Source organism: Xiphophorus couchianus, chromosome 11 (genome assembly GCF_001444195.1).
Source record: "Xiphophorus couchianus chromosome 11, X_couchianus-1.0, whole genome shotgun sequence".
In the NCBI taxonomy this organism is placed as follows: Eukaryota; Metazoa; Chordata; class Actinopteri; order Cyprinodontiformes; family Poeciliidae; genus Xiphophorus; species Xiphophorus couchianus.
In genome coordinates this window covers 22803997-22831917 of record NC_040238.1, presented here as the reverse complement: position 1 = coordinate 22831917, position 27921 = coordinate 22803997, and the positions used below count along the sequence as shown (strand labels likewise).

Sequence of the window (27921 nt, the reverse complement as noted above, 5' to 3'; positions counted from 1 at the left end):
AGTTAGCTAACTTTACAAAAAGTGTAGTTAGTTTACTAACTTTACTTTTTGTGTGTGTGCAAACTAACACACACGTGTATAAGCTTTACGCAAGCTAACAATGTTTGAAAGGTCGTCTCACTGGTCTCGAAGTTCAAAAGAGGTAAACATGCCGTATTTCAGCGGGTGAATGTACAACAGAAACTACAGATTTCATACACTAGAGAAAATTTTTTTTTTTTCTTATAATAAATATAATATTAACACATTTTGCCCCAACCTTGGTGTACAGTGAACAACAGTGAGAGTTAAAAACCACAGCTACATTTTGTAAACACTTTATTCCTCATGCACCCAAAGTTTTTCAATTTGCAAAAAACAAAAAGTGCAATAGGCTAACTCTGCATATATTGGATAAACAGTTCTGTAATATTTAAATGAAGCATGTATGTTAATGTGTGTTTCAGATGTGCTCGACATAAAAAAAACAACAAGAAAAACCTTTGGACCACCGTTAATCAAAGCAGGTATAGGGACTCGGGAGAATTCAGTGGCAGAATTGTGCTAAATTACAGTGCGCCATCTGATCTGAATAAACATTCCCAGCTGCTCCGCTCAGCGCTCCCAAAGGCTCCGCTGGAACCGGAGAAGTACAAACAAGGCAAAATAACATCAGGGCTCCGGGTGGGATTTACACCCGGCACTGCTTTTGCATGTGTGGAATCATTTAAATTTCCCCTCCCCTGTTAGCAGATCAGAGCATCCACACCTGACCAACATTTGCCTATGACATTAGAGCACAACTAAAACTTGGATAGCACTTTCAACTACATATAGTGCATTGCCAAATGTTTCCATGGCTTTTAGTTGGATTGTATGTGATAGAGTAACACAAAGTAGTGCCTTAAAAATTGAGTAATTTTCAACCTTCAAACATCTGAAAAATGAGAGGCACATTTGTACTCAGCCCCTATTACTCTGAAACCGCTGAGTGAAGTGTAGTCATCTCATCCAGCTCATCTTGACAGCCTGTCTGAGTGAGCTCGAGCTACTTTGGAGAAGAGGCGACAACATCTGGCCACCTCTAAATAGGTGCAGCTAGTAGAGAGATAACCCCAAAACACATGCACACTGCACTTTTCAAATTTTTATTATGAAATTTTATCCTTTTCCTTCCGCTTTGCAACTGTGCACTACTTTATGCTGACCCGCCACATAAAAGCATTGATGTTTTTGGTCGACAAAATGTCTATTAGCGGCGATTCTCCTTTAACCACAGTGTTCGTGCGTTGGTGGTCTGCCACAATCATTAAAATATATTACCTAAAATTACCTTTTTTTTCTCTAATTGCATGTTATAAAATAGAAGTAATCGGCTTTCTAAATATTGCTTCCATAGTTGTAGCAGAATCCCAATGTAAGATACAATTATGCCGACGAGTTTCTGTTGATGGAAAAATCCATCCATCCTCAAACGGATTTTTTTTTTCTCTTTCTTAAAATTTTATTTTAGAAAATTAGTCCTCAAGGGGGGGAAAAAAACAAGTTTTATAATGATGGGTAAATAGTCTGAAGTATAAATAGAACTCATTTCCAGTGATCACTTCTCTCAGCAGTAATGACGTATAGCAGATGACATCAAGGCCTTGGATCTGTCCACAAGACTTTTTTTTTTTTTCCTTTTTCTTTTTGCACCGTTCTGTAATTAGCGGCAGCTCATAATCTACATCCAGTGTTGTATCCACGACCTGTTACGAGGCTCCTGCAAGCTTATAATTAAAGCGCTTTGTTGAAATGTTTGACTTTGCTCGCGGGTTGTATGGAGAGATTCTCTTTTTCTTATTTTACAGAACAAAAGACAAATCCAGCAATAGATGTTTATAGTTTTTACTCCGGTTCATTTGCATTTCGTGGCACTCAACTTTGGCTGTTACACACTGTGTGTGACACATTTTAAGGCCGACTGGTTGAATAAGTCCCCTCCCTGTCCCCTGCGCCGATGTGTCTGCGCACAGTCAGAATGCGAACTGAAGACAATCACGCCCACAATAAACCCCTTTGTGTGGTCCTTTATTCAGTCACTGTGAAATGTGCTAGTTCTTTTGTTTATCCATATTTTTAGCCTCTTAAGACAGACTCTTTATTTTGATTTTAACATGAGTTGCCTTGATCAACCAGTTCTATTTTTGCACTTATTCCCAGTGCAAGCTGACATAAACTCTTTTTCATAACTCTGCTCTACATTTTTTAATATGTCTAACTGATGTAGCACTGAATGGTAATAGTATTCCTTTTTTTCTTCTTCATTCGATGTGTATTCAGGTTTCTCTAACTGGCACAGAAAGAACAGATTTACTTTTATTATGTAAACTGACAGCTAAAGCCAAAAACCTTTCATTTTGGATATGTAGATAGAATATATCAGTTTTATAATCTTATAAACCCCAAATTATTTAAGTGAAGTTTTCTTGAATTACGCTAAATTCAGATGACAAGAGAGTAGTAATATAATACAGAAAGATAATACTTGCTTACAACATTTCAACAGAACTACTTTGAACCTAAGCACTTTGAACTGCCTTGTTGCTGAAAATGTGCTGTATAAATAAAATTACCTCCCTCCCTACTTTTACGTTGTGCAAGTTTAAAAAGATTTGAGTGAACTTTCTTTAAAGTTTTTATTATTTTTTTCCTTTGTGGAGCATTTTTCTTTTTTGAAAATCCATTAGAAAAATATAATAATGTATGAAATGTGACCAGTTGTGCAGTTTCTCAAACCGACTTTTTTTTCTTTTTAAAATTTTTTTTAATATATGCACATTGTCATGAGGCATTACAAACTCATGGCATACATTTGGGTAAAGCAACGACTTCTGCTGTAGTTACTATACATTTTGGATCAAAAGTGGCCAATGGCCACTAGTTTATGTGTCTTTATTTTATTATATTTTTAAACAATCTTATTCAAACCATTAATCATTGGTCCTTGATCAATGATCAAGGACCAATGATTCTTGGTTCATACTGACAAACATACTGTACTTTGTCAGTATGTTTAAGAGGGACTTCAGTGCCTCTAGTGGCAGAATCAAGTTTTACAGGAACAAAAACTTTACCAACTTGAGCCAATTATTATTATTATTATTTTTTTTACTACTGGCTTTTCTTGGCAGAACAAAAAAAACGTGTTTGTGTCAAAAACGGAAAAAAAAAAACGTTTTATAGTCAGAAAGACTTAGTGAAAATGTCCAATCGGTCACAAAGCCATACATAAACAAACAGCAATACAGTTCTTTTAATTCAATCCAGTTCATTCCTTCATTTAGCGCCAATTCACAACAAATGTTGCCTTGAGACATTTGACAAATAAAAAGTTATTTCGAGTCAATCGCACATGTATTCCAAGTTATCAAACGCCGCGTTAAGCTCAGTTTTCTATTCAAATTAGTTTTAAAAGTTTCAAAGAAAACCCAGCAGATTGAAGTCACTCCTCATAATGGGCATGCAGTGACAGTGGATAACTGCTTGCTTTGTTTCGTTGACTTTACAGCAATGCCTCATGAAAAACCACAATTTAACTGGAAGAAACCTCCAGTAGAACCTGGCTCAGTACGAGAAGCCAATCTGCCACGACCGACTGGGGCTTTGAGAAAATGGGGTTCTTCTAGACTTAACTCTTCAAGCCTGGCCACTGCAGAAATATCTGTCATGAATTCTTTGTGAAATTTGCATTTTTTTGAGCATGAAGGACACTCTAATCTGGGAAGTTAAGTCTGAAAAGAGTTGTCGTATTCACATGAAGAATGTGCAAGAGCACACATTTCTGATGTGTTCCTACAATCTTCCAAGATAGATGGAAGAACAACGATGCACATGTACTGTGGATATAATCACCACGTCATCTAAAAATCTTTTTGCTTTTGTTTTTGAAAGCATTTTTAAAAATCTTTGTGTTCTGAGACTACATCTAAGCGTGAGAATGTCATTGAACATGAGCTAAAGAAGTCTAGATATTAAAACGGCATAGAGCTGGTAGTCCTACCTTGCCTGTGAAATGAGAGACTGAATCATCATTAGCTGACTTACGGAGGCTGTTTGATAGTGTACTGGGTCCTCTGAGCATTGGGGGCTTTGTTGAGCTAAGCTCTCACCAGATTGTGTTTTCTTTCTTTCCATTCCAGACTCTGTTCTCTCTTGTTCTTCCTTTTATGAAGCCAAGTGCTGTGATAGTACAATGATCTTCTTTGGTAGGGAAGCAAAGCACACAGAGACGACTACAGGGTTAGCCTGTGTGGGATCGGAACTTATTGATTTCCCACAAAGATGGCCTTAATTTGCGTTAATACTTTTGTTTGCCTGTTGTTTTTTATGGAACTGGCTTTAAAGTTGGCTTTAAAGCGCCTCGATCATCTTGAAATATGCTAAGAATAAAGCGTGCTGAGCATCACACTGCAGTGCCTGCTCAGGTCTGAGGCAGCTGATCATCTCTGATGGGACTGTAATTTGCTGACCTACATCTGCTGACAAGCCCAAATCCCAAACCCTCGCGGCGGGCCGTCCCGACCCGTGTCTGCTCAAGTGATGACTCTCTACTGACTTGTTAGCTGCCACATATAAAATCAGTTTTATTTCTGGTGTGCTTTTGCCAAGGGATCGAGAATTCATCCCTGTCTGTTGCTTCAGGCAGCTGGCTCTTTCCCCTGCCTTTCTCTATCAGAATATATAGAATTTTTGACTTTGAACAACAGGAAAATGGTGTTTGATTTAAAGCTGTAGCATGTAACTTTTATAATATACCGGTACAGTACAAACCAAAAGTTTGGACACACCTTTCTAATTCAATGGGTTTTCTTTATTTTTATGACTATTTATAAGGCAAGAAATCCCACTTATTAACCTGACAGGGCACACCTATGAAGTGAAAACCATTTCAGGTGACTACCTCTTGAAGCTCATCAAGAAAATGCAGAGTGTGTGCAAAGCAGTAATCACAGCAAAAGGTTGCTACTTTGAAGAAACTAGAATATAAGGGGTATTTTCAGTTGTTTTACACTTTTTTGTTTAGTGCATATTTCCACATGTGTTATTCATAGTTTTGATGCCTTCAGTGTGAATCTACAATGTCAATAGTCATGAAAATAAAGGAAACTCATTGAATTAAAAGGTGTGTCCAAACTTTTGGCCTGTACTGTATATATATATATATGTGTGTGTGTGGGTGCTTCCTCCCGCAGTCCAAAAACATGACTGTCTCTCTAAATTCTCCCTAGCTGTGAGTGTGTGTGTGCATGGTTGTCTGTCCTGTCTGTCTCTGTGTTGCCCTGCGACAGACTGGCGACCTGTCCAAGGTGAACCACGCCTCTCACCCGGAACGTTAGCTGGAGATAGACACCAGCACCCCTCCAAACCCCACTAGGAACAAGGGTGTTAGAAAATGGAGGGATGGAAGTTACATATTCCAGCTTTAATTCATGATAATATCCTCAATAGTTTATAGTGTCTATAAAAAGTATTCACCCCTTTTCCTGCCTTACTATTACCACCAGTACAGACCAACCATCTTGCTGTCTTCAAACGATTTATGCGTAGCTTTAGCTGGATGCTTCAGGTTATTGTCGTGCTGGGAAGCATATATCTTGTGAAGACGCAGTTTTCTTGAAGAAGGAAACCTGGGCAACAGTTGTATGCAGATTCTCCCATTTCAGCTGCTGCAGCTCCTTCAGCATAATCACACATGTCCTGGTGGCCTCTCTCACTAATCTCCTTCTTGCACAGTCACTAAATCTGTGAGAACGACCTGATGTGGCACCGCTACCGGTAACAGTACGATTGAAAAACATCAATGCAGTTATGGAGAGTGATGGAGACACTAAAACTAAGAGCTGTAAAATATTTTTTTTACCGCATGGTACTTTTGTAACTTTCACAGTGGCTTTCTGGTGTTAGCTTTAAGAACAGTACCATAGAGAGTAATGTGTCCCTTTAATGAATTTTAAATGATCAGATCACTAAACAAAACCAAAGACAACCTGACTTAAAACAAACTTCTGTTTTTTAATGGTGGTCTCGATTTTTTGAAATTTCTTTTAGGGAAAAGTCTTTTTATTATGTGAAACATTTATTCTCCCCTAACCCTAAAGATCAGCTGAGGCACCCTTGGCAGCAAAGAGATGTTTGAGATGATTATGCTGCAGCAACAAACATTAGTAAATGTAACAGGGGTTACCATTAAAGTTTTATGTCAAGTTGGCACAGTATGACACACTGAAGTCCAGTAAGATTTTGAAAACTGCAGAGTATGTGTCTTTTCTAGACTAATGGAAGCCAAAAAACTTAATTTTTCTTCTGCTCTTCAATTTCATTAGAACTGCACATGATGTGTTGTTTTCTGTAGTCTTTAAGCCTACTTGTTGGAAGGTGACTTCTACTGAAAGGATTTCTTTATCCTAAACGTGGTTCGTGGAATTCAACCAGAAATTGTGGTAAATCACAGTTGGTGCCTCAGTCAACAAGGCGAGGCAGAGAAATTTGAAAGAAATGAGATCGCAAAAGCGCATTTTGCATATTTACTCAGGTTATTGTTGTCTGTCAATAAAATCTGATTGCTGATCTAATATCCATAAAACCTTTGAACAGAAATATTAGCTGCACCAGTGCTTTTTTAAAGAAGCAAATATAGACAACAGAATTATGAATTATAAGGACATTTTATGGATTTTTTTCATCACAGACACCAAGCAACATTATTATAAGGGAAATGTGGACCTAAGAAGACACCCTGTATTAAAGTGTTCATAATGATTTGGCAGGTTCTGTTCCTGGGGCAAAACAGGCCAAAGAAATGAGACGTAACTGACTCTAAAAATTCCAAAAATTGTACAAGTTATTTAGGGGACACAGCACGACATTTAGATGTCATCACAGCCATCAAACGTTTTGTTGCAAATTGTCAACAGAGTTGCACAAAACCTGTTGAGAACAAAAGATGCAAACGAACAACCCAAGAGCTGAGGAGAATCTAAGACGACTCTATGAGGAACCCGTTCTCCTCCAGGGCCGTCGCATTCCAGAACTGGAACCTGTAGCTGGAGTAGATGAAGTGTTCAGTTCGAAGTAGGGGGGCCCGAAAACCCGGCAACCACTGAACAAGACACATAAGTTGAAATGTGAAAACTGGGCCAAGAAATATCTGACGACTGGTTTTATGGACTGTTGAAATCACTCTGGGCAGACCTGATTGATGGACCTGTGGCTGGATCAGTAGCAGGCACAGAGCGGTACTTTGACTCAGACAGCGTTTGAAAGTGCAACGTTTTTGACCGTATCTGCAATCCTTACTCTTTTGAGAATTTCTAAATACAATGCACTGGCTTCTTTCTCATCTTCGGTTAAATAAACGTGGTTCAAATCAAGCTTATCCTGCAGATTTTTATGTTAGCTTGAAGTTGGCAAACCTTTTGAACGTAAATATTTTTATTGGTTGCCCCAGTAATGTTGCACTTTTATTTTTTTTTCGGCGTTATTTCAAAGCATTTCCAGAACCAAAAGGTCCAATTCCTACCAAAATCCCATGCAGTCTATTTCTGTTTCAGTTCATTTGATTGAGTCCAACTTTAGAGAACATAAATCTGTTCTAGTTTGATTTTCCTTTTTTTCATCTACATATAAATGTATATTTTTAGGATGGGTTACATTCAAAATCCTTGAATCTCCCGCATCCCTGGGCCATGTGCTGTATAATTTCCCCTACTCCCTGTAGCTACTGTAAAATAAAGGCTACTTGTGCCACAAAAATCTTTAAAAATACATATTTGGAACTATAACAAAGAACATTTAGCTTAAACTTAGATGTTTTTCTTATTCCAGTTTTTTTTTAAACCACAATTAAGTATGATTCATTTACAAATCTATTCGGCCCCTCGTGTTGTCAGAGTGAAACACCTACCAACACTAATAAGCTATCAAGATAAAATGTTTCATTCCAACTATTGGTCTGAAATCATGATTGCCAAGTAACCTTTCTGATTAGTGTAATTAGGTCTTTATCTGGTCACAGTGTATAACAGTAGTAGCTCTTAGCAGCGAAACATTGAGAGGCAGCAGGAGAGAGCAGTGCAGTAGAGCAGAACAGAATGCAGTTTGAGCAGCTTTGTGCTTGTGCAGCAGAATGCAGCTCATACCTGTCACACTTTTTTTTGTTTTTTTTTTTGTTCGTGCATTATTGTCTTTTGTCTTTATAGAGCCTTTTTTCTCATCGTGGTCCACAGAAGGCGTACATGCCTCTGCGTAAATCTGCCCGAATCAGTTTCGGCGGGAACATATTTTGTTTTCCAATTACCTGCCGACAGAACTCTGGGCAAACCACCGTGACCAATTTACCGACTCCGTATTCGAGCAATATATTTTCAAGGCAAACAGCTTATTATCTCCTGCATTAGTAATTCCAGGTATTGTATACGGCTGTGTACATTTGCCCACTGCAGCAATGTAAAACCTTACGACGTTGTATTTGTGGTCGCACTCTTTTTAATCAGTCACACACATGAAAAAGATGCATGTTGTGCACATCAACATTTGGGCTTTTGACACGAGTAAAATATAAGTTGTGTTTTTTGTTTTTTTTTATTCATTCTTATAGCAATTGCAAAGGAGGGCAGGAAGTTAATGAAATCCAGAATGATGAACACATAGCAGCTGGCACCAACAGCAAAAATGTAATTGCTAAAATTTGCTGTACGGGTGAATGTCTCAGCTAAATGCAAAGGACTCCTATATGTGTAATTTGTAGCAAAAAGCAGTTTTTTTTTTTTTTCATGGGTTGCTGGAAATTAGGACCGACACTAATAAACTACTATGCATACATCTTTTCTAAAGCTACCTTGCAGAAAGCCGCTTCTCGACAGTGGCAATAAATAACAGCTGTCTGGGAAAAAAATAAAATAAATAACATAAAGCGATGTGAGATTTACACATCGCTTGATTGAGTTCAACTTTAGAGCAAAACGGTATGTATGTAAGAAAACGGTACATTTCCATACGTTTTGTAGAACGCTAAATATTCGTCATGCTAAGGAGAATTTGATAATGTATTTTTATCGTAAAAGATGTAAGGTACGATATCTGCTGAAATTTTAATTGTTGCGATATCCCTCGGATTTAGCGGTCTTTAATATAATGAAAAGGTTTCCCACCAACTCGAATCAACTCAAGGCTCTATGATCGTATTTCCATAGGCATCGATTGACCTATTGAGCAGCAATAGATTCTTCATATTTTTTCAACGAACATTATAGTCACTTTTGAGGCGCGTATATACCAATGTTGTTGTGGGTTCGTGAGCTGGGGGTCTCTGTCTGCACCAAAAGCTGTTATAATCACTCTGTGTATTAACCCGTGTCTTCACGTCTTTCCACTCTGTCCTTAGAATAACAACTACTGCTGCCTGCATGATGGACTTGAGGAGATACCCTCTGGATGAACAGAACTGCACTCTCGAAATTGAAAGCTGTAAGTCCTGCAAATAAATCCATATCATGATGAATATTCAGTCGCTATGACCAAATCGATTTCTGCTTTCATTAACCCTTGAAAGCATATGCCACGATTAGTACGAAGCATTTACTGGTGGATGAATACCTTGAAGTCATTCTCAGTTTCAGAGTATCAGGGCATCAGTGTTTGGTCACATATGTGGGGAAATTTAAAGAAGGGCTTGCTGCTATGACTGCTATTTACAAATGTGCAAATTTCACATGAAACATGCTTTGAAAAATGTGCACAACTTTGATTGTAAATAGCAACTGATGCTATGCATCTGTGAGTTTTTGGAAAGACTTAATCATCACAAATTAACTTTGCTGGTCATTTTTGATCAATATGTGTTTTTTCTACTAGTTAATCAAATGAAAAAATGCTACTGTATTCATGCAACCTAACTTTTGACATTGTCATGTTATAAACATGAGCTCAAATGTGCTTGATGTGAATCCAACACAAAGTAGTGGAGGATTGTTATGTGGAAAGAAAAGATATGGTAAGAGTCCCATTAACTCTGAGCTTCCGTGACACTTCTGAGTAAACATATTTTAGAGCTGTACGGTGCTAATTTTTGCACAACAAATACAGTTTCGCATACGTCCTGCTCCAACTGTAGCCACATCCTCCTGCATGGCTTGTATCTAACTGGAAACAAAACTTCTTCTTGATTTTTTCAACCAGTTGCTTTCTATTTGCTAACTTTCCATAAAGGCCAAATTTGTGGCTCTAATATTTGTAGTTAACAGATTTTCCATTACTTGGCTCTTGATCTCTGCATACCCTCCATAGTTAACTTCCATAGTTGCGCTGCTTTATAAAATGACACCAAAATGTAAAGCATTGTATGGGTAAAAATTTCGCCTTCATTTTCGCTAACTCATCATTGAATTTCCCAAACAGTGATCATGAACTAATCTTCTCTCGAAATAAACACAGTCAAGAGTTTCTGTAAAGACACCTGGTGTTACACACACACACACACACGCACACAAACACACACATAAGAAAACCATAAACAAATCATGCCTCCAGACACTTTTAGGATAAGTTGGACAAATCGTTATTCTGAAGAAGAAAAAGCTTGTCATGTAATTAAAAATTGCATTTGTGTGATCATTTTCACTAATCACGCCATCAGTCATGCAGATCCTGCTCAATCCATCAGATTTTTTATTTTTTATTTTTGGTACAAGATGTTCAAAATAAGAACTGCCGAGTGTTGCCTCCAGGGCGCTGGAGTAAGCAATGAAATATAGACAGGCCATGAATTAAAAAGTTGCAAAAATATCTGCTGTTTATGCTCATGGAGTGCTTTGCACTATTGACTCAGGCGCATTAACCATCAGTTTGATGGATTAGGCAGTCAGTTGCTTCAATTTCATGGACAATGTCACATTTTCTTACCCTGTAACCTCTTGGAGAGATTTAATGGTAATGAATCCTGGTCCTGTAGTAAGTTTAATACCATCCAGGTCCGTATGTAGGGCTGAGGAATGTGAAATGTGGTAACACTTACCCCGATTGAGAAATAGCTCTGCAGTAAGTGCAGGCTAGCCTATTCCAATAAATCTGTTCCTGTAGTCACTTTCAATTGCTTTGCCAGGAGGAAATGTGTGGCAGCGTCATTGCATGTGACACATGTTAATGAATATTCATGCTAGTCGTAATACATGCAGTGATATGGCTTCATGGGAGTCTGGAGAGAGCGCAGCACGTAATTGTTGGCTGACAGATTTAGGTCTGAGCTTGACATGTTATAGAAATGTGTTTGTGTCGGATGGTCCGTATTTCCCCTAAAGCCAACTTTCCGACAACTATAAACATTTTATACAAAAAATACACGACAATTACTCTGATAGTGATGTGACATAATGTTTAGACATTATTAAACATACAGTATGTTATAGATAAAGCAATAATTCTACTCCAATCTTTTTGGAAACTGCATATTTCTTGTGATACTTTTGTATAACACCATCAATGGTTATTTTTGTACAACTCTATTGTGTTTCACTTGCATGGAGCTGGGTCAGAGCTAAAGTAGTTACACGCAGACTTACTTCCCAACTGCCTCTTCCAGATTAGCTAAAAAGACTCCTAGGCATTGCCAAGCCAGTCATGAAATATACTTCAGCAAGTCCTGGCTCTGTCCTGGGGGTCTGATCCATGTGGCATATGGCCAAGAACGTCCATAGAAAGGCACTGGAACAAACCATCTCCACTCATGTCTGTTGATGTATAGGAATGGCGACTGTACCCTGAGTTTTTGTTAAATAGCCATAAAACCTTGTTCCCGAGGGCAAGCCAGAACCTCTTATGAGGTAGCTTGCTTGTTATACAAAGTTTATAACCAAAGATGAATGTTGGACTGTAGATTAAAAGGGTGACCTTTTATTACTACAAGAGACTGACAAAACTGCTACACAGCATAGTAGTTGCCCCATCTGTTTTTTTTTTGTCGACTTTATCTTGACCCTGATATACTTGCTTTCATCCTCTGATATGACAGCAGGACATTTTCAAAGTGCTGACTACTCTGAAGCCTTCTGAAGGTTCACTTTGGATATGATAAACAGGAACATATCATCTGCATATAATAGAATTCTGATCAAATTAGAGTAACACAATTAGCATAATATTGGCAACAATGGATCAAGACAGTCTAAGGTAATTTAAGAGAGACGGTGTTGATGAAGACATCTGGATCCAGAGTGCTGAAAAACTGCCCCGCCTTGAAAGTGCATGGGATTCCAGTCTATATCTTAAACTGAGATCACTTACCGTCACGTTTTTAAAGTTTTGCCCTGTTAAAATTCTTTGATGAACCTACAGTGTTGTACAAAACCACGAATGCAAAGACCAGAAAACTGTTACCATAAAAGAACCAGTGGTGTATCAATGTCTGATTCAATCAAGGTAGTGAGTTATACCTACCAATAGAGGCTCTCCATTCAGAGACTGCTGCATCTTCATCAAAAAGTAATGCCCCCCATCTTCTTTCTCCTCTAATGTGCTCTGACTGTGACACAGATGGATATACAACAGATGACATCGTATTTTTTTGGGAAGGAGATGACAAAGCTGTGACCGGGGTTAAAGAGTTGGAATTACCTCAGTTCTCCATTGTGGATGTCCGCCTGGTGTCCAGGGAGGTCAGGTTTACTACAGGTAAGATATTATTTGACTTTATGTCCAAGCACCTCTAAAATGGCAGTGTAGCAGTCCATAAACAGCTGTTTTATAGGTACAGTATACAATGCAGTGAGTTCTGGCAGCACTAGCATTGCACGACTTAAAACTCTGTGCTTTTAATTGGCACAAGGAGCGTTGGTTTTACTGCAGAGTTTCCCCACATTCACTCACTGCGTACATACCACATATTGCTCCAGTGTAAACGCGTGGGGCTTCTCCAATTTTAAAATGCTCATTTGGTAATATTTAGAGGACAGAGAAAGTGGAAAAAAAAAAAGAAGCAGAAGCAGCTCACTGTGACAATTCTCACAGGGACGCTGAAGCTGCCTGCTGAGATAGGGGCTTGCAGAAAAATGTGCCGTGTTTGCGACTTTCTGCCATGTTTAATTGGAATCGAACTTGTCCCTGGAAAGGAATCTATCGCTTTGGGGAAATTAAGTGCTCCATCTGAACAAATGGAGAAATGACTACCCTGTGCGTTGTCAAAGTGCAGACTTTGGAACTCTTGACTTGTGTCGACGTTTTCCCCCTACTTCTTCCTTTGGTTTTCTCTGATTTGGTTTTTGTTTTCCTTTTGCCCTTGACTTCACTCCATTCTGTTTCCACACAGGTTCATATCCAAGGCTCTCATTGAGTTTCAGGATTAAGAGGAACATAGGCTATTTCATCTTGCAGACGTATATGCCCTCCATCTTGATCACCATCCTCTCCTGGGTCTCCTTCTGGATCAATTATGATGCCTCTGCAGCTCGCGTGGCCCTCGGTAAGACACAGCCACCGCTACGTTATTAAACTTCTTACTGCTCCCGTAAGAATCCACAAATTATCACAGAAACAAATAACACACATCTGTCACACATGTGTAAATGTTCCTACACAAATCTTCCACATTTATGGGCACGGAATAAGCAAGCAAACATGTAGCCGCGGGTTACGAGCGACTCCCGTTAATTTCATTTCGCCATGTTTCTCATTTTGAATTTCCCCTGCCTGTGTTTGATGTTGCCACGAATTGGCTTGAGTAAAAAAAGAAAATAGGAACAGCAGGGATACAGTGTAATCCACACTAATATTGTACATAATGTGGACTGATTAATAACCCTGAAAGGGACTACACCCAGTGAGGCTGGCATTACTACTATTAGTGATTTCATGTCTAATTGTCCAAATGTATAATGGCGTCTCCAGTAGCCACTCTTAATATTAAAAACTGCTAAAATTTTAATCTGTCATTTGTCAGAAGCAAAAGCTTGAAAGACTCCGGCATGTTTTATTGTACTGTTTATTGCTGATCCTGGCAAAGCAAAACAATACAGAGCTACATCTTGCAGCCTCTTCACTTTCCTAGAACTAAAGCAAATAATATTGGTGCATATTATTTGTCAGATTACTGTCAAATAAAGTCCACTAGTGCTAAAAAAAAACATTCTTAAAGGGAAAAAAAAAAAACACTACGAGAGACATTTGGATAAAACCAAGGTAGTATGTAGTTTACTTATTGCAACAGTGGCTTATCCTTCCACTGAAGCACAGCTAGTTTATAGTTACCATCTCTAAATTTTGTTTGGGAAAAAAAAGACTTCTTTTAAACCTTCATAAGTATGAAATCTTGGAAACCCGATATGTTTGGTTTGAGACAATAAATCATTGTCTTAAGCATTCTTTACAAAACGTACATTTTTGCGTTTCAAGCTTACAACGTTAAGCATAGCAATTAATCGTGATTAATTTGATGACATTTTTCAGTCAATTGACAGCACTAGTCTAATTTAAAAAAAATAATAATTTAAAAAGCAGATGAAAAAGTGAAAAATGAAGGCTTTTCCCTGATTCTTTTTAGGATATTATTGTATTTGCTTGTTGTCTATATGATGTAATATTTTTTTGTCATTGCTGTTGTTTTAATTTTTATGCTGTGTCTTTCTGAAGTACTTTGTGAGGTCTTAATAATTTGGGAAAATTCATGTTAAAAATGTCAATTGACCTTCCCTGGACAGAATGGGTCCATTTAGAGAAATATCTAAAATAAATATCTAAAAGCACCAGAAATATGGCGGGATCTGTGATCTGTCTAACAAAGATCCCTTGGTTTCTCTCTCTCTGTGTGATATAAGGTGTGACAACGGTGCTTACCATGACCACGATTAACACCCACCTTAGGGAGACCCTCCCAAAGATTCCTTACGTGAAAGCCATCGACGTCTACCTCATGGGCTGTTTTGTGTTCGTGTTTCTGGCCCTGCTTGAATATGCCTTTGTAAATTACGTGTTCTTTGGCCGGGGCCCTGCGCAACAGAAGAAAATCAATGAGAGGCTGGGCAAAGTCAACAACGAGCGTACGAGATATGAAGAGAAGCGCCTGAGGGAACAGGTTTGCATCTTCCTTCTTTTCCGACTCTCTTCTTCGCTTTATTTCCTTACCTCTTCTGCGTCGGTCAGAGTTCAAGTAGAAAACAAGACTGTTCCACACAAAAAGACTTCTGACCATAGTCGTTTTACATGAAGCCACTCGTACAGTACGCAAGACCCCGAAGCAATCCTCCACATGCATACCGATGTCACCACAGCCTAATATGCATTCACCCACCATCATCCATTGCTTCTCCCTCAAGCACTGACTGCTTTTTATTGAGCACAAACTTTCTCATTGAGATACCTATTCATCTAACTCAACGGTGGTGTAAACATTCTCATTTCTTATTTAGATTGTTTTCTATGTCGATCCTGTAGGCTTTATTCACTCTCACTCTGCTACCTTGTATTTAAAGACTTTTTAAGAACAAATGGGGGGGGGGGAGAAAAAGCATGACAACACAAACAAAGGTAGCGTTGGCAGCTACATCTTTTTCCCCAAGCCAGCTGCTAAAAGGGCGAGACTGAACAAACCCTCCTACCGTTCTGAAGCACTAAATGCTATGCCTTTTCAGAATTTCATAAAAGTTCTTCCTGTTGATCTCTGTCTTACACGTTTTGCAATTTCTGAGAAACTATGACTATATCTGCCTGTATTTGAGTCGTTTTAATATTCTTTCCATTTTTTTTTCTTTCGCATTGCAAGGACTCCATTTCCGTGCCGTTTCAAACCAACACCTTCAGGTCATTTACACAGCGAAGAAATCTGTATCTCGAGGAACAAAGAAAAGTTGGGGTACATGTATTTAGCAATCATATCAGCTGTAGGCCAGCCCATGCCATAAAGAGTCTTCTTGTCAGCATTTTTCAGATGACTTGTCACTGTTTAGCAAGTGAAAAGAATCAACCACTAAATGTTTATCTGAAGAAGCTAACTATTTCTGTTGCATGCGAGAAAAATACATCCCATATCATCCCTGCATTTTGCTTAAGCTTGACAGCTAAAAGGGTGGGAGGGGGGTTTTATTTTAGGATGCCATGTTAGATGTCTAAGGGGATTTTTGGGGAATGCTACTTAGCATTTTTCCACCCCTCTCTGATTTTGGGCGTCTTTTCTGGTCTCCGCGCAGGTGGACGCTTACGGGAACATCCTCCTCACCACGCTGGACATGAACAACGAGGTGATGCCTTCCGACGTGGGGAGCAGCGTCAGTGACTCTCGGAATTCCGTCATGTCCTTTGACAGCTCCGGCGTCCAGTTTAGGAAGCCCATGGCGCCCCGGGATGGCTACGGCCACCACTCGCTGGACCGGAGCGCCATGCGGAGCCGCGCCAACTGTCGGCTACGGCGGCGCTCTTCCAAGCTCAAGTTGAAAATCCCAAACCTGTCAGATGTTAGCACCATCGACAAGTGGTCCCGGGTCATTTTCCCCATCACCTTTGGATTTTTCAACCTAATCTACTGGTTGTACTATGTGAATTGATGTGCATCCCACTAGGAATCATGGGCCATATTTTGAGAGCACATTAAATTGGCTTTGATACAGTTCCAAAATATGTATACACATATACAAGTTTAACATATGTATATGCATATTTCCATATATTATATTTATATATACACATGTGAAATCCGAGGAACCTTTCTGCTGTACAAAGTATTACTAGGATGACTTGAATGTTTAAGAATACTTGTGCGAGAAGAATTTCAACGCTTTTTTTGTTTGTTTTTTCTTCCTGAAACAAACATGAGATCCTCCCCACCAGGGGTTTTTCAGAACTAAAGACTGCATGATATTTTTGCTAAAAAAAAAACAAAACAAAAAGAAAAGTGAAAAAAAAGCAAAAAGAAAGAGGGGAAGTGAAAGTTTTGGAGAGAGAGAAAAGATGTCTCGAAGTCCCACTGACTTTTTATTGATACTTATCGTACTCAGAAATCCTCTTCTGCAGCTCGAGAAATCAGCGGTGGCTCGCGCGTCCGGGCATCGACTCACTGAAGTCCTTGGCGACACCTTTGGTCCCCGCCGCTGCCACCCCCACACCCTCTGCCGTTACCCCACAGGAGGACGACATGCACGGAAACCTCTCAGTTTCTGCTATGTACAGCAACCTTGTTTGGATTATGTGTTGTTCTTTGGCTTTTTTTCCTGTTTTTAGAGTGAATATTATTCACCTTATTAGACATCAAGTCCGGCCAAATGGTCCCCATTCGGTTGGCGTATGGATAGGATATTTGACTGCTGCATTTCCACCCAGAGTCAACTTGTATTACTTTTACATTCTCTTTTTTTTTTTTGTTGTTGTTGTCTTTTTCTATTTTATAAGAAACACATCCTCGGAGTGGTGGGATGTAGGTGGGATCGTGTTGAGGTTGCCGGTGGAGAAAGAGGTGGGGATTTTTAAAAGTGTTTTTCATTCTAGGTAAAAACAAACACTGCTTATTGTAGATATGATTTCATCTTAACAAAAACTGTGATTTCAGAGAGTCAGACCATGTTCTAGGGGTTGGGCATTATGAGATAAAAGAGTAAGAGGCGTGCATTGCTGGTTCTGATTGTTTGGGGGTGCAGGGGGGAAGACATTCTGTACATTTAAATCATTCAATATTCTCACAAAGGTATGCTTGTGGGTTTTTTTTTCTTTCCTCCTAATGATTAGCTCGCATTCTCTTTAGATGCAGAGTTCATTGACATCGAATCCTGCTTTGTGTTTGCTACGCAGGAACGGGAAGGGGAGTGAGATGGGCTGCCTTTGTTGTTTGTGTGAAATTATTCCTAGGTGGAGATGTGAGATCATGTGTATTCAAAAAGATCGACCAAATCCTCATTCAGAACAATGGTATATCTTTGTTTGCTCAGCCTCTTTTTGGTTTTCCAGTCGGTGTGTGAAGGGAAGAATATTTTGGATTCGTATTATACCGGGAAAGAGGCGTACGGAGGAGAGGGTTTTGTCGTTGTAGCCTTATTCAACAGCCTCTCCAGAACTGCTGCTGCAAGATCAGGAGGGATTTATTATGTCAGAAAAATAGCCATGAATTGAATGAAATGATGACCAAAAGGCCTGTATTTCATGTTTTCCCCTTGAAAACACACACATTGCAATTCTAGTGCTGATGTACCGACCAGGAGGGGTGCTGGTTATGTTCAACATTTCCGACCTTTGCAGTTTTGGTTTTGCAGTATTCCAGATTTTTGATTATTAAACATTGCCATTTACCTCAGAATGTCTCCTACCGGGTGTGCATCAGTTTACTCTTTCCAGTGGGATCTTTCACACCTACTTTAGCAACTTAAAATAATTGTCTGTTTTTTACTCATGGACTATTAAAGGAAAAATGTGATACAAATAACTAGCAAAAGGAGATAACATAGAGTATTTGTGGTCACATGCTGTCTAAGATTAGAACCGTAGCCAGGTTCTCAAACATCAGATCTATGAAACCTGGCTTTTTCTCCCCACCTATATATCAGTCATACACTTATGCACGATCAGTAAAAACAAAAAATCTGAGCCCTTGTGAAACATTTAAACTACTTCCAGTCAGAAAAAAGCCTGTTTGAAAAATAAAACTATATTTTATTATAGCTGCTTAAATAATTGCAGCTACAATAAAAAGAAAACTGATGTTGCCAAGGTTCAAGAATAGTGGTACAAAATAGTTTGTTTACTGTGACACAATTTAGGTAAGACTGGACAAAATGGGGGTTTCAGTTGGTGAAAGGGTGAACTGACGCTGCTGACTCGAGGACAGAATTACTGCAGGATATTATCATGTGCCAAATCAGACTTTACTGCGTGACATTTCTTATCAATATTTTTACAAAACAACACTTTTTTCACATGTCACTTACTTCAGTTGAAAAGCTACAAAAGAAATTGCAGTGGTGTTGAGCATTTTGCCACAGTTATAAATAAAGAATTAGATGAATTCCTTCCTGGGAGAGCAACATAAAGATGGAAGAGCTGCAAACATATCAGTTTGTCATCAGATATATGCTTTCTTCTCTGGAGCGGTGGGTATCCAAAAGATTTCTTCAAAAAGGAAAACTGATCAGAAACCAATGTGTCTACCTAAGTAATAGTGAAGTTTGTACAGTGCTGTGACCAGCGGTGTAATACAACTTTTAGTATTTATTTATTTTTTGGATGAATTTTATGCAGCATTGTCATATTTTCAAGCAGCGTCTTTAATTGTTGAAATTTCCACCTTTGTGTCTGCAGTTAGGAAATTGAGGTCAAAATTTTGAAAAGCGGGTGGCAAGATAAAAAAATAATAATAATGATAAAATGCTTTCTCCAAGCAATAGATGGGTAACACTGAAGGTTAGATCCAAATGTGTCCCGCTGAAATTAAATGAACTTGAAAACAGACTGTTTTAGCCCAATGGAAGATTTGCGAGCACTTTACGGATTTTACACAACAATCTAATATCCCGTGCTTAGCCGTAAACTTCTCACCGAGAAATTTACAGCCACAACAAACCAGAGCCATCGTTTATTTATTCCCTCCATTCCTCTCGCTTGTTAAATCTTTGCCCCTCTCCAGCAGTAAAACGCGACCCGCCGACATCGCGTGGGGGCATAAAAGCTTTACTTGGCCTCTTCCCACATATGCAGTAGTAGTCCCCGACACCTGTAAGCTTCCCCCTTTAACTCATTGCTGACATCCCTGTGACATGTATGCTGCAATTCTTAACTTCTGCCTTACAGAAGTTGTCTTATGGGAGATGCTCCGCTGGCATCACGACTAGATGTGGCTCTCTTTTAGCCAGCTGTTTGTTGCAATCAGATCAACGAGTGAAAAGTGACTGCGTTGCCAGAGTGTTGATCATGTCATAATTGGTACACTTTATAAATTGTTAGATGTCGGTAGTAATTTTGACTTGAGGGTGTTTCAGATGGGTACATTTTTGTTACAGTAGTAACTATGTCAACTGTTTTTTTATTATTATTTTGCATATTTCAATGTTAAATTGTTTAAATTAAAATACGACGGATCTTTATGAAATTGCGCTTAGATTCAGACTATGTGGCCAGAGGATTTTATTTGTTCCACTGCAAACCAGGCAGATGTTTCTGTGTTTAACTGCCTGCTATGTGGTCTCAATGAGATGCACTTGCAGTAATGCGTTTTTCTAATGTAAGCTGACTCAAGTATTAAACTCTTATTCAGGTTGGTGTTATTCCCAGAAATGAAAGCCTGTTCAGGTATTGTACTTTTTAGATAGTATACTAAACGCATATGGAGGGGAGAAAAAAAGAAGAAAAAAAAAAAAACATTCTCACTCTAAATATATTCACTGTTCATTTCAAACACCACATGTACTACCAGCTTTCTGGACATGAAATTAGCACCTCCATCCCAAAAGGCTGTGAGGACATTCTGTTCTGAAACGTCTTCTTTCAGATATTTGCTTATCTAGAGAGCTGTTTTCTTTTCCTTTGAACACTTAAGTTCAATAAGTAGAGAAGGAGGAGGAAAAAAAAGTGTTGAACTGATTTCAATGTGAATTTTCTTGCCTCTAGTGTATATGTGTAATTACATGTGAATTGTACTGTAAATATGATATCTTTCACTTAATAGTTCTTAATGCATGAACAAAAACATGGCAGTTCTTAATACCAGCTAGCCTCACTGCTAATGGCATGGACAGCTTTTCTAGCATTGGCATACTTCTGCAAACGAAACCTTAACAAAAAAGAAAAACGAGAAAACACAAATCTGAAAACACAAAGGAACACATGGTGTGAACAAAATAATGGAAACATCATGACAAAGTTCTCTCGCGGTGATGGAGTTTCTGGCAGTTCAAAGGGAGCGCTAATTCTAAAAGCTAATGGGAAAGTGACGTTCTGGCGGTTAAGCTTTTTGCGTTTGTCCGTTTAATGTGACCTGAAGTCTTTCAGGAGTTTTCAACACAGTCTACCCGCTGCACTTACCTCAGCCATTCACAAACCACTTAGTCCACAAGTTCTCCCAAAAAATATGATCAGCTAGCTAGCTTGCTATGGCTAGAGGAGCAGGGTGGCCTTAAGAGGGCGAGTGGGATGTTTTTTGCTTTTTTTTTTCCCTGTTCCTCACCAAGAAGGTCTAGAGTGCCCTTGAGCAAGGCACTTTACTAATTGCCCATGTGCAAATGGTTGGAGTCTGTGGTGCATTGTAGCAAACATCTTTAGCTATCCGAGAGCAAGGCTAGCAAATCTGTGCTGGACTGTAGCAAACACTTTAGCCAATTTAGATCATGGTTAGCAAACTGTAGCCTGGAGAAATAAATGAAGAAGTGTCCCTTTCTTCTGTAACAGCACATACTGTAAATCTCAATATGGACAGTTGGAATACGCCTTTTCACTTACCTGAAGTGCGCTAACACCGTATTACATACGTCAAATCACCAGAACAAAGCTAGGAGTCTCCATACTGTCGGACGAATTGTCGCTGGTGGATTCATTATTTTGTCCTCACCTTGTAGGTTTTGTTTTGCATGACCTGAGTTAAAAAAAAAAAAGGTTTATTTTCGTATATTTTTACTCTACACCATCCGATTCATATCCACATCCAGGAAGTAAAAAAAAAAAAAGTTTGATTCAGTGTTTACATGCTCAAATTGCACTTGTTTTATAGCCAGCTCTATAAATCTTGTGGAACAAACTGTTCATAAAGCTGAAGGACAAACATCACAGTGGAGCGCACATTATGTGATTTCATCTTCTTCTTCTTTTTTTTTATTTCTTTTTAATTTGATGAATCACTGTTGTGCACTTCTACAAAAAATATATTGTAAATCAGTTTGAGATAGATGCACCAAGTGCATGCTAGAGTTTTATCCAATTCAGCTTAAGCATCCCATCAAACGCCCTTCAACTACAAAGGATGTAAAGGGTGCTCTCCTGCAGCATCTTAACATATAAGCCATGTGATTGCACACTGAGTGGGTGTTCCCTGTATTTTCTCTTTGATAAGTTGCCTCTGGTTACGGCCTGCTGTCGATTACTGTATGAGGGTGACTTGCAAGACACTGTGCCGATTCCCAGTTTCCCACATGTCAGTATACTGTACCTTCCTCTTTTTAAGATCCTTCCAGAAGGACTGTCTCATATTTAACCAGTAGGTAAAAAAAAAAAAGAAAAAAAAATAGAAGCTTTTTCAGCAGTTGCAAGTATTTGGCAATGAAAAGAAAGAAGCCCACAAGATCAACACCTTGTTTCTTTTTCAGTAAGAATCAGTAAACCATTTGGTTAATTTCTGTGTTCATTTCTGATTTATTGTATTTGTAGCATTTGTTATGGATTGTTATTCTTACTGTTGTTGTTGTTTTATTTTCATAAGAAGGAAATGTAATTCATCCGATATACGATACGGCACTGGAAGTTTAAAAAAAAAAAAAAAAAAAAGCATTTGGTTTACGTACTGTAATTGTTTTGTTCACATTGGGCGCTTTTTTGATTCGTTTGTTTAATACGGTGTTTGATTTCATTTGGGGTAACAGTACTCATGGAATCAACATTTGTGTGGTATGAAGTTGTATTTTTTTTGTCAGTGCAATTTAATGTTATGGTGTCAATCAGCTTTTTTAGGTGTTTGAACAAAATGTGTTTTTTACAAATACAAAGTGTTCAAGTATGTGGTATAAAAAGGGTTATCATTCAAACAACCAACTTTTTACAAATAAAGGCTTATACTGTAAAGAAAGCTATGGTCGTTTGATTTGCCTTTTGTGGACTAATGTATAGCATTTTATTTTCACTTTCTCATTTTAACTATTAGGTCTCATATATTAGTTCCCAAAAGGTAAACTGCATAATTCTGTTACAGATGATGTAATCACGCTGCTATTCTCTTTAGTTGTTTTTTGTCAGAGCTTTCGCCTCTTAGTTGGTGTCACGGTTTTGATAACGACTTCTAGATACAAAGCAAGTCCGAAAGACAAGTTAGTTAGACTAAAGGGTGTCTTCTTTTAATTTAATTATGAAACTTTGCTACGACAGACTGGCCCTACCTGTCCAGGGTGAACCCCGCCTCTCGCCAGGAACATTAGCTGTACATGGGCACCAGCATCTCCTGACAAGGGTGTTAGAAAATGAATGGATGGATGGATGAAACTTTGCACGTTTATGAAAATATACCTATTTTCTGAATAAAAAAAAGTGACTCCTGCTGACGTTTGCCCCTTTTTCAGCTTGGGAACTTTTTCATTAGGAACATTTTTTTGCTGTTAGGATATTGATAGGTATTTTCCTTTCGAACCTAAATAAAAGAAAGAACCACAGACAACGTATATGAATTTTATGTAGAGCTTTTGCAAAAGGAGAAGGCTCTGAGAACCCTTGGGAGAAGGCTCTGAGAACCTTTCCTCCGAGGAATCCACAAAGCATTCTGATCTGCTCTCACTTGAGCTCCTGTTTTTATTGTCTAAGAAGGACAGGCAAGGGGGCAGTCAGGAAAAACAACAGAGATCGTAAAGCTTCTAACCCAAACATCTAACAACCCAGGTCCAGATGTGATATCTGATCAAAGGTCTGAGCCCGGTTCAAATCTCGGTCAATACTGTCAAGAAAACAAAATACGACTGTTCACAGGTGGTTACTAAATTAGGAGGTGTTCTTGCAAAAGGGTTTAAAGTCTGAGAAACTCAGTGTTATCTATTTCTTGTAAAGTTGAACAGACAGTAGTGACCTCCAGGTCATTTAAAGAAGAGAACACTTTAAACAGAAAATCACAATGATCTATAGGCTGAATGTGAACTAAAGTAAGAATAAAATGATAATACCAAAAAATCTCTAACAGATATAAAACTGTATTTTTATTTTTTTAGTCCAGAAAGGCAGGCTCGGGGCAATTTTATTTATTTTAATCTTCAAACGACTCGATTATTCATCTGTTTGGTCAGGCCACTAAAACTCTTTGCCAGGACTCGTCCGCCGATTCAGGACGTGCACCGCTGTAAATGGTTGTACATTTGGACCTTTATTTCTATCTTTCCGATGTCGATTATGTTTAGAAGCTAAAGGTGGCTCTAACAACCTCTAACTCAAGCTCCCTCAGCAGCAAAGCATTAATAACAAGATTATGTGCTATATCTGACCCTTTCTACATGAAAAACTACATTTAAAGATTTTATTGCGCAGTTTGCCTCAGAGTAAAGAAACTGAGGTTATTTGGGCGCTTCACAGTTTTTGTCTGATTTGAAGTGCCAACATGATTAGAATCTCATTCTGAAGAAAAAAAACAAAAACAACTGAACCCACAATTTTTTATACATGCTGTATTTGATTATCTGCAAAAAATACAATATCGATACCCTAATAGCTTCTTAATTTAAAATGAAATCCCATTGACTACATAAGCAAGGATAGAAACATTGTAATATATGTTTCTAAATGACATGGTAACACAAATTACCCCTGAAGAAAGGCAATTTATTAAGGGGAGGGACGACTGAAGGAGAGATAATAAAGAAGTATATTTTTACAGTTAGGGTTACGCTATTTAAATTTGGAGGTGGACTTAATTTGGACCCCACGGGCCTCAACAACAGAACCAAGACAAGACTGATCAGCCTTACTTGTTTGACACTCAACCTGGATCACTGAGGTAAGTGGCAGCCTCAGCCACAGCAGATGTCAAGAGTTTTTCAGAAATGGCAGACACAATATTCAGATTACTAAGAAACAGACATGATTAATCAGCTCATAACATCTTTCTTTCTTTCTTTCTTTTTTAACAGTAACTGCAGTAATGTTTAAACTAGTAACCCATATCAATTATTACACAATGCGACTTGTGTCCAAGTTACTAAAGTCAGTCGAGGGCTCAGGTTCAGAAAATCACATGACCAGCTGTGGGCTACTTCCTTTACGTTACGAACCATAGTTATGATCACAGTCATAAACCGACACGTGAAATGTATATGGTTTCAAGGCCCATCCTGTGTTTGCTACAACAGACGAGTCTAAAATTGAATTATTTTGGCATTCCAGAAAAACAACTTCATGCAAATCATAGTGTAGAAGTGGAAGTGTCATGGTTTCAGAATGTTTTTCTGCAGTAGGACTTGGGCAGCTCACCATCACAGAATCCACTACGAATCCTATAGCAGGAAAATGACAGATCATCTATGAAAAGAGTGAAAGTAGTATAGGAGCTTACTATATGAGAATGACCCAATAAAAACTAATAAGTTAATACAGTTACCTGCTGAGAGTTAAGAAAAAGACAAGCCGAAGCTCAGATCTTAAACTTATTGAAACGCTGCTGAGTGACTTGAAATGGGCTCTACGCGGAAGAAACAGCTGAAAATGAAAACTGGCTTAAAACCTTTGCAACTTTGACTACAACTCATCTCATATCAGTCAGTTATTAGACTGACAAGGGCAACCTCATTCTCTTAATTGTTCAAACTAATTTAAATATTGTTGCTTAAGTTCATTAAATTATTATTATTATTATTTTTTTTTTTACCAGAAATAAACAAGAAAACATGATTGAACACACAGGCAGGGGGTTTAGTCAAATCTCACCGCTCTCTCTATTGTTTACCACTTGTTGCTTAGGCACAGAAAAGCAAATGACCTTCATCTTTCACATTCTCAGTTGTGATCTGACTGTGTAACCGTCACATGCGGTTTGTCTCGGACGGTTCGCTGTGGCCGCCGTGTGCATCCATCTCCGTCATGCTTGGCCTCCACCAGTCACGGTGACCTTACGCTGACCTGTCCCTCCCTCAGACACGACGCAGATTTAATGCACTGGGCTTTTCTAATGGATTTCTTTTAATTTACTTTCAGTCGACTCCACAGCCACTCCAGCCGCTAATTGCGTTGAGCTCACCTTGAGAGAGGGGCAGTGGGGAGGTTTATAAATAATGTCCAATATGCGATGATGTAGAGAGTTCACCTCTATGAAGCCAAGATTAACATATGACCTCATCGAGCTCATCAGAGCACACTTAAGTCCTTGGGAAAACAACAACACTGTTTGGCGGAAGGAAGGTATTAAATGAACCCTTTAAAGGAATGATGCATTTTGTGCTTGCGAGGATTTTCTGTTCTTTTTTTTTTTTGTTTACTTTTCGACCCACGGCCTCCGTATGCGCTGAAGTGCACGGCTACGCTGAGAGGACAGATTCAGAGCAGGTGGAGCAGCTCAGCAAAATGTTCCCTCCATTTCCATGGTCTATTGTCAGCACTCCATATAAAAACATAAAATATTGAAAGGGTGCATTAACATGGGTCAGGAATTGATGGCTTTTCCAGTATGCTTGTTGGGGTGCGCGCGCGCGTGTGTGTGTGTGTGCGTGCATGCGGGGAGGAATGTTGCATGGTGGAGGGGGACAAAAAGTGAGCTGAATTGCTTGGTTTTGTTTTGCAGGATGTAAGGCGATATATCATGAAACAATAAAAGTAGAAGGAAAAAAAATCATTAAACTGATTGAAGTGACTTTAACTAGAACTGATTTCGAGTTAAAGTCCAACAAGCTTGTAGAATGGTATTTTATTAACCGTCAAGCATTCTTCACATTCATAGAAACAATCCCATGTTAAGAAATGATAAACATTTTCATACAAGCAGCTGCACCACCAATATGAGTCAATCCAGAGCAACATTTAGTCTTTTCCTATAACATTTTACAAGGTTGGAGCAGATTGACAGGGCAGAGTTATCGGGATGAGTAACATAGCCTTATGCTGTCTTAGTTTTAGTTCACACTAACTGTTTTCTGTTGGGTTTCGGTCTGTGGACTGAGAAAACCATGAAAAAAAAGGTTTGTTTTGTGTATGGGGAACTAGTTTTGTGTTGATGTGTCCATATAATTTTGCACCATAGTTCTGTTAAAAGAAAGAAAAGCAAAACTATTTTTGCTTCAAACATCTTTATAACTAAAGATCTTACATATCACTACACTTCCTCCACCATGGCTAACAGTGGAGCGGAGTTATTAATAACTTGCAGATGCGTTTTTGGATATATTAGCTCCTTGTTTCACACCAACCTCAACTGGAACAGTCAAATGAAACACCTATATGAAGAAGTAGAGGCTACTTTACGGCTATGGATAAAATTAAGAGACCCCTTAAAATGATCAGTTTCTCTGATTTTACTTTTTCTAGGTATAAGTTTGAGTAAAATGAACATTGCTCTTTAATTTGATGAAATACTGACATGTCTCTGAAATTCCAAGCAAAAATTTAGTATTTATTTGCATAAAATGAGAAATGGTCAAAGACGCAGTGCTTTCAGACCTCAAATAATGCAAAGAAAACAAGTTCATATTCATTTAGAAACAACAATACTGATGTTTTAACTCAGGAAGAGTTCAGAAATCTATATTTGTCATGGTCGTGGCCATGGGCCATACAAAATACATTTCACCAAAGCCATATAGTTTAAAGATCAACGTTTCTATTCTGGATATCAACATTTACTAATCAGTTTGGGAATACCAACTAACTATTTTACTATTTTTATTAAAATCAACCTGGTTGTCACAGTAAAAACTTACAGTAGACAACAACTGTGGCACCTAAACCCCATCAATAAGTCTTGTCTATAACCGGGACTGCTCACTTTCTGTACTCTGCATTTTATTAGGCTATGTTCCAGAGTGCAAATTGGGTATTATGGATTCTTTAGAACATCCAGTAGAAGAAGAAAATAAGGTACTCACTGTCATTTCTTGCTTAAATAGCAGGATGCATACTGTGTTCACTTACATAATCTAAAACAATGCATTATTCAGTTAATAAACATTTATTGGCGGGGATTATCCCAAATAACATCAAACAGACTTTTTTTTACTGTTTCAGAATTTTCATTGGCGTTGTTCTAGACCGCTTGCTTTGGGCTTTAAAAGAAAATCCGCA

At 38.5% G+C, this 27921-nt stretch overlaps 1 protein-coding gene across 1 annotated transcript in view; it reads left to right on the top strand.

Moving 5' to 3' along the window:
• Positions 1 to 22750, top strand: part of gabrb4 (gamma-aminobutyric acid type A receptor subunit beta4) — a 64137-nt gene extending 41387 nt beyond the window's left edge. The window contains exons 5-10 of the mRNA XM_028030635.1: positions 9404 to 9486; positions 12547 to 12684; positions 13319 to 13471; positions 14823 to 15079; positions 15767 to 15856; positions 16191 to 22750. Of these exons, the coding sequence (XP_027886436.1) occupies positions 9404 to 9486; positions 12547 to 12684; positions 13319 to 13471; positions 14823 to 15079; positions 15767 to 15856; positions 16191 to 16544 (1075 nt within the window). The 3' untranslated portion in view covers positions 16545 to 22750. The remainder of the gene's footprint in view (positions 1 to 9403; positions 9487 to 12546; positions 12685 to 13318; positions 13472 to 14822; positions 15080 to 15766; positions 15857 to 16190) is intronic.
• The last annotated feature ends 5171 nt before the right edge of the window (positions 22751 to 27921 follow it).